This window comes from Otolemur garnettii, unplaced genomic scaffold (genome assembly GCF_000181295.1).
Source record: "Otolemur garnettii isolate 467f Iridium unplaced genomic scaffold, OtoGar3 scaffold00105, whole genome shotgun sequence".
Lineage (NCBI taxonomy): Eukaryota > Metazoa > Chordata > Mammalia > Primates > Galagidae > Otolemur > Otolemur garnettii.
Window position 1 is genome coordinate 509,989 of NW_003852500.1, and position 7,257 is coordinate 517,245.

General features: G+C 54.9%; 1 protein-coding gene across 1 annotated transcript in view; it reads right to left on the reverse strand.

Annotated features, from left to right (window-relative positions):
- NOTCH3 (notch 3) overlaps positions 1 to 5,912 on the reverse strand; it is a 36,147-nt gene extending 30,235 nt beyond the window's left edge. The window contains exons 1-2 of the mRNA XM_003796505.2: positions 5,795 to 5,912; positions 3,133 to 3,211 (exon numbers count right to left, since the gene is read on the reverse strand). Coding sequence (XP_003796553.1) covers positions 3,133 to 3,211; positions 5,795 to 5,912 — 197 coding nt within the window. The remainder of the gene's footprint in view (positions 1 to 3,132; positions 3,212 to 5,794) is intronic.
- Between the last annotated feature and the right edge of the window lie 1,345 nt (positions 5,913 to 7,257).

Consider the following 7,257-nt stretch of genomic DNA (forward strand, 5'->3'; position numbering starts at 1 on the left):
AAAAAAAAAAAAAAGAAAAGAAAAGAAAAAGAAAGAAAGAAAAAAGAAAAAGGATCTTTGCAGAGATCACTCAGGACAATCTCTTATTGACAGTCAATAAGAGATCTGTCATGTATATTAATTTGTCATTTGTATATATTCTCTTTGTCTGGACCTGGCTGTGCAGATCCTGAGGGTAGAGACAACTTTTATTGTGTTTACTGCTATATTCCTATTGACAGAGACCTGTCAATAAGAGATTGTCCTGAGTTATCCAGGTGGGGCCTAAATCCAATGACAAGAGTAGAGACAGAAGGGTATTTGTGAGAGAGAATGAAGAAAAAGCCATGCAGAAACAGGCAGAGATTGGAAACTTGTAGCCACAAACCAAGGAACACCTAGAGCCACCAGAAGCCAGAAAAGGTAGTGAAGAATTCTCCCCTGGATCCTCTGGAGAGAGCTCAGCCCTGCTAACACTTTAATTTCAGAATTCTAAAATCTAGAATTGCAAGAGGATAAATTCCTATTGTTTAAGCTAGAGAATTTGTGGTAATTTGTTACAGAAAACTAATAGACAAACAAAGAGGAATAGAACGATGGGAAAAGGGTGGAGAGAGGAGATGTGTATTATATTTTCACTGACAGAAAGTAAGGAGGGGGCCGTGGGACTGTGTGTGTGGAAGAGGATTCCAAGTGGAGGGAATAGCAAATGAAAAGTCTACCAGCCAGGCACACACAGAAGGACATACCAACTAGATCCTTTGAATTGCCAAACAATCAAGGAACTAACTCACAACCTCCCACACTGATATGGGCAACTCTCACACAGACAGATGCAAAGACTCCCATAGTCCTTCGGACACATACAGCCTCCCATGGTTGATGCCTTTATCTTGGAGGATGGCCCTACAACCTGCAGCTCCCTTCCCAAGTCCACCACGGCAGCCTTTGAGTGGGGAGAAATAAGATTTGGGAAGGGTTGTTTTAAGACAGAAAATCTCCAGAGGATCCACGCTCCGCCCCCGTCGCTGCCTACCCTCATCCCACCCTTCTTCCCCTACCCCTGGGGTCAGTCCCCTCCCTCTGGATTGTCCCAGAGCCTGGGACTGAACTCAAGCAAGTGACTCAGTCTTTAGCATCACCCACAAGATCCCCTCCCCTTCCACCCTGGCCCTCAGCTAAACAGGTCAGGGCATGGCGGAGCTGGGGTGCGGGTGTCTTTAGGCAGGAAGGGCCCAGCTCTCAGCCTCCTCCCCAAAGGCCCGCAGGGCAACCATGACCGTGGGCCGGGAGGGGGCGCTCTGCGCTGGGCGTGGAGGACTACAGGTCCCACCTCCAAGACAGGGCGCTACCCGCGCTGCCCCCTCCCGACGCCCCGGGCGGGTTCCCACGCTCTGCGCCCGGCGACCGGTCGGGCCGGTTCCAGCACCAGCCCGCGCCGCGCCCCGCCCCAAGGCCTGAACTTTGGGGGAGAACGAGGGGAAAACGCAGGCTTGCGGGGATGTAGCCAGGGAGATGAGCACTAGGAGAGAGGGATAAGAGCTCAGGAGCCTACTTTGGGGACGAGACGTGGGGTGTCCATAGGTGGGGTGAGAGTTTGGGGCATCCTCGAAAGGACGTGAATATTTGACACCTTGAAAGAGATTGGAAAAGCGGATGGGGGGGCGGTGTAGGGAGCGATTCCCACAGCCCAACTCTGGGGACAGAGCCCGCTCCACTCCGGGTGATCCAGGCTCCGGGAGCCGCGCGTGCCGGTGATTCACCTGTTGGGGAGGGCGGGGCACCCGGGGGCGCATTCACCTGTCGGCAGTAGTCCAGGCGCGGAGCTGCACTGCGCAGGCGCCCGGCCCCAGTGCGGAGGCGCCTAGGTGAGTGGCGCTTGGTAAGGTCACATTCCCCCAGCCCGACAATCGCAGACCTGCAGACCTCCTCCCCTAGAAACAACCCGACCAGCCACGCTTAGCCGTCCACACAGATAAGCCTAAGTGGGGCTCCAGCCAAGTGCGAGTGTGTAATTTCAAAGGAGATCCTCTGGGTCTAAAGTCACCCCAGATCCCATCCAGCTTGGGATCTCATCCAGTGCCTGCACACATAATGTTGAATAAATGTTGCATTAAGTAATGGTTGCTGGGTGTACTGCTATTACTAATTATAGCATAAAAGGAGTTAAGCATTTCTCCATAACCTTGAAATGTTCCCTCTTGGAGTTCTTATTTCCTGTGTGCCGCCATCATTATTTATAATAATAATACTTATTTACTGAGCATTTAATGTATGCTGAGCAGTATGCTGAGCACATCGTATGAAGAGTCTTCTAATTAACCCGAAAGGAGTTATTACTGGCCCATTTTCCAGATGCAAAAACTGAGGCTAGGAAAGCTTGAAGCACTAGCTCAGCATGTCTCAGAACCCAGAATTCAAACTGAGCTCTGGGGTGGCACCTGTGGCTCAAAGGAGTAGGGCACTGGTCCCATATACCGGAGGTGACAGGTTCAAACCCAGTCCCAGCCAAAAAAAAAAAAAAAAAAAAAACTGCAAAACAAACAAACAGAGCTCTGTCTGCTTCAGCTCAGCTCTTTGCAAGCCCTTTCTCTTTTCACAGTCACAAGCCAGGGAGATGCACTATTTCGGAGACACAGTGAGGTTCAGAGAGAGGAAGTAACTAGCCCGAATCACCCAGCAAGAAAGTGGAAGAGCAGGACTGTATTATACACATCCTGTGCCCACTCACACTGAATATTGAGATAAGGGAGGGTGTCAGTGGTGTCCTCACCCCTGCCCATCCACTGCCATTGGTCCCTGAAAGTTTGTTGATTGCATAATACCTGTCTCATGGTGGGGGAGGGGTTAACATATGACTTTAGGTGGCCAAAAACTCTTTGAAGTTGGGATTACTGAGCCCATTTTCTAGACCAGGGCCCTGAAACTTAAAGGGTTTAATTCCCAGCCAGTCAGCAATATGACGTGGAATTTGAACCCAGGCCAGGCAGACTCCAGAGCCCCTACTCAATTTCAGATAGGGAAACACAAGAGGTTCCCCAAGCCACACACATGTAGGAAGTGGTAAAGACATCCATGCTGGACACAGAAGCAGAGGAAGACAAACCGCCTCCCCACACAGGGCCCACTGATGGCTCTGCGCCAGGCACTCACAGGCAGGCAGCCTCCCGGGAGGGTAGCTGGGTGCAACGGCCTCCATTTGCACACGGGCTTCCATCCAGGCAAGGGGGGGCTGTGTGGGTGTGAAGGAAGGTTGGGGTGGTGGTCAGCCAGGTGCCGAGGAACCCCTGACAGACCCCCTCCCAGCCTCCACCAGGCAACAGCTGCACTGGACTGGGGGTGTCTCTGTGGGTGCAATAAGCCCCCCCACCCATGGTTCCCACGGCCCCCCCACCTCAGCCCCAGCTGTTGGGGCTGCAGCTGTCCCTGCCAGCTCCAGCCCTGGGAACCACAAGGCAGGGGCGGGCAGGAGGAGGGGCTGACTTGTGCCAGATGTGGGGCTCATGAAGCTGCCAGAACCAAGATGTACAGAATGGAGGGGGTGCCAAGGTAGAAAGTGAGTGTTAAAGGGAGGTCTGGGGCTTCATGCCCAGATCACGGGGTAACGGGGTGGGGGGGGAGAGAGGCAGAGAGAATTTGAATTCTAGAGCCTAGAATTCAAGGAAAGGTCTTCCTTCCCCTGAAGTCAGGCATGTACTCCAGCTGGGCAGACTCTTGGGAAAAGGGCTGAGGCATGAACCACTAGTGAGCACAGAATTTCCAGGGGCAGGAGCATTGTATGTTGCAGGATAGGATGTGTGTTGAAGGGAGGGGCAGCTGGCACAAGACATGTGCTGCCCTGTCCAGTACTGCCATCCCTAAGGGCTATGTCCCTCTGAAGTATGGCATAGTCTAACTGTCCTACCAGAAGGGTCAGAGTTGTGGCTGGGTCTGAGCTAGTGGAGAATGGTGTTTGTGGGCTGGTGTGGGTCCACAGTGCATGTGTGTATGTCAGAGAGAGATGGAGGGAGATTGAGAAAAACAGAGACAGACATAAAAGAGGAAACTAGAAGCAGGTAGACAGAGTGAAGGAAAAGGAGAAAGGCAGAGATAGAAAGGGAGATAGTGAGAGACAGATGAATTAAACTAGACATGAGAATGGGCCCACATGGCATGTATTCCCTTCTTCTTGGGACAAGTGGACAGGAAGGACACTGTCCCCTACAGACAGTGGAAGTTTGTGAACGCACATAGGAGGTTCTGTGACATGGGCTATACACTCATTTATGTGCTTGTGTCACTCTTCCTGTGTGCTTGGGCATGCATCTGTTGTGTACCTGTGGAGCTAAATATGAGTCTGCACATGCATGTCAGTGTGATTGTGGCTGAGTATGTGAAGCCCCCCCCCATGCAGAGGGTTCAGATGTGTGTGCTGTATGTATCCAGGCTACATGTGTTATGCATCTATGTACTCAGTGAACCATATATCTGGGTGTACAGCTCTGTGTGACCTGTGTGTGCACTGGTGTGTGTGTATAGGTTAGATGTCCCTGTCTTTCTACACATGTGAGTTAGAAGTAGGCATGTCCTTGAATCTGTGCCTGTAAGTGTCTGAGTGTGTGCAGGCTGCATGTGTGCCAGGCCTTGGGCTAGAGATGCACGTGATGTGTGATCATATTTGACTGTGTATGTGCATGTCAAGTGTGAGCTGCCTGCACATCTTGCAATGAGCTATGTCTGTGTGTGTGTGTGTGTGTGCATGTTTGCATCTCTGTATTTGTGCATGCCAGTTGAGGGTGTGACAGGCCATGTCTGAATGTGCTGGTCCGGCGGGGACAGCCGCTCCTACCCCTTCTACCTCCCATTCCCTCCCGCAACCCCATCCCTGCCCAGAGTTGCGCCCAGGACCCTTGGCCAGGGCTCTCGGTCCCCGCCCCTCCCCCGCCAACCAGGCCTCCAGTGGCGGTGGGGGGCGCCCCCGCAGCCCCCCGCTCTGGCCCAGCCGCAGGTCCTGCTTTGTCTGGCAAAGAAAGCGCGAGGCTGGCCGGGGGGAGGGGGTGTCTAGACGGCGCTGCCATTGTCCCGAGCGGGGGAGGGGAGAGAGGAGAGCAGGAGGGGCAGAGGGGCCTGGCCGGCTGGGGAGGGGCTCTGGCCTTGGAGACTGAGTGCTGAAGCCGAAGGGGAGCACGTTGGCCCTCTCCCCTTCCCCTCTCCGAGCAGGGGCGGGGTTCCGGGGCTACCTGGTCCCCCCGGGCCGTGGAGCAAGCAGGACGGGGAGGCGGGGGGGAAACGCCGGCACCGCAGTGGCTCCAGATCCATATCCGGCTCCGGGTCTTACCGCGCTCCGGCCTGGGAAGTTTTCTCTGAGTTCTGAGCTCCAAGAACTTCGCGCCCCTCCCCGCCCCCCGCCCGGTCCAGCGCGCCCGGGGGTGTCTGGGGGAGGGGGGAAGCTTTTGTGCGAGGGGTCGCCGGCCTAGAGGTACTTGGGCCCCAATAACAACTTTTCTAAGACTCTAGGCGGGAACGGGATAGGGGTGAGCCGGGAGTCTTAGTATCCTCCACACCCCGAACATTGAGTCTCTGATTCCCGCACCTCGAGCTCCAAGTCACGAACTCCTGGATCCCTTCCTCTACAGCCCCGATCGCTCAGGGGCCTCTGGAGTCCTCACCCTTATGAGACTCTGGAACTCCCCCGCAGGACTAGCACGCAGCTCCGGGCTCCTGCTCGGACTCTGATCCCTGGCTCCCAGGATCCCCGTGCCCAGCCCCGGACTTGGGGGGCTTTGCATTTCCTCATCCCCGCCCCTACCCCGTCCGCCGGGTCCCGGCCCCTCACCTGCAGCCCCCGACCCCGCTAGCAGCAGCAGCAGGGGCAGCGCCCTCATGGGCGGCGGTGGCAGCGGCAGCCACATCGGGCGACGGCGGCGGCGGTGGCCCCGGGCCCCCGGCCCCATAGCGGCCGGCCGCGACCCTCCCCTTCTCCCTCCTCCCCTGGGCTCTGGGCGAGTCCCGGGCCAGCCTCCGCGCCGCCAACTTCGCCGAACTGAGGCAGCCGGGCCGCCCCGCCCCCAGCCCTCAGCGGCTCGCCTGGGGTCCCTACCCACAGTCCTCCCGCATAGCCTGGGAACCTAGGACCCTCGGAAAGCCAGGCCTTCCATGGAGTTAGATGCGGCACATCCAGCTTTGTGAGCACCCCACACCCCCACCCTTCTATACGTGCAGAGAGCCAGAAGGAAAACACAGATCCCAAAAACCCTCAAAACTGAGGCCAGGCACGTCCTGAGAGGCACATGAACACACAGCCACCAACGCACAAATGCAGACCCATGCACAAAGCTTCATGGGGACTCTACCACCTGAAACACTTGCAAACCTGAAATGCAGGCTCAACCAGGCTGGGAGTCTGGGGTAGCGGGGGCATTTGCAGCCTCAAAGCTCAGAAACGCACTGTAAGTCTCATGCATGTGTGTGTGAACACGTAGTACCCTGTGCTACTCTCAAAGGTCCACCCTAGCCCCCCAGCCCAACTCAATACCCCACAAAGCTTTGTCACTCAGCCAATACTGCTCAATTTGATCAATTGCCTTTTCCCAACTGTGTCCTGCTGCAATACCTTCCTGCAGCCCGCTCTGTCCCTGCTGGGAGAATGGGAACCCTGAGAGACACCAAGTTCAGTCCTGGAGGGACTTCTCCCAAATGTGGAGAAGAAAAAGCAGGACAGTCACCTCCAGCACAGAGGGCTCAGGGCTGGGCCAGATGGAGTTATGTAGTCTGGAAAGAGCACCAGAGTAGCTGATAAGGAGTCTACCTGGAAGGGTTATTTATTTTGCTCACTCATATAGTCAAAAAGTATCGCTAAATCTCCAGCTCTGTATTTGGCTCTGGGGACTGGAGGTATGCCTTACATTCTCTAGAGAGCGTTTCCCAGAGGGGGCTCTAGTGTGTCTTAGCTCTGAAAGATGAGCTGGAGGAAAGACATCTCAGCAAAGGGACTATCCTGCACCCAGATGAGGGGACAGAGTTGTGAGAGAGTGTCCAGGCCAGAGGTTACAGGAGGAGAAAGAGGTCAAGCTAACTTCCTGGCTTCTGGCTTGGTAATGAGACTGCTAGGAGAAGAGTTGCTTGGTGCTGAGTCCAAGGGGGTCACCCACAAGGCAGCTGGATGCTAGGGCTGAGCCTAGGAGAGCTGTCTGCGTGGGAGACAGTCACGTGCTTGACCCAGAAATCTTTAAGCAATTTTTTAACTTTTTACTTTGAAATAACTTTAAATACAGAAAGTTGCAGAATAATGCAAACAAC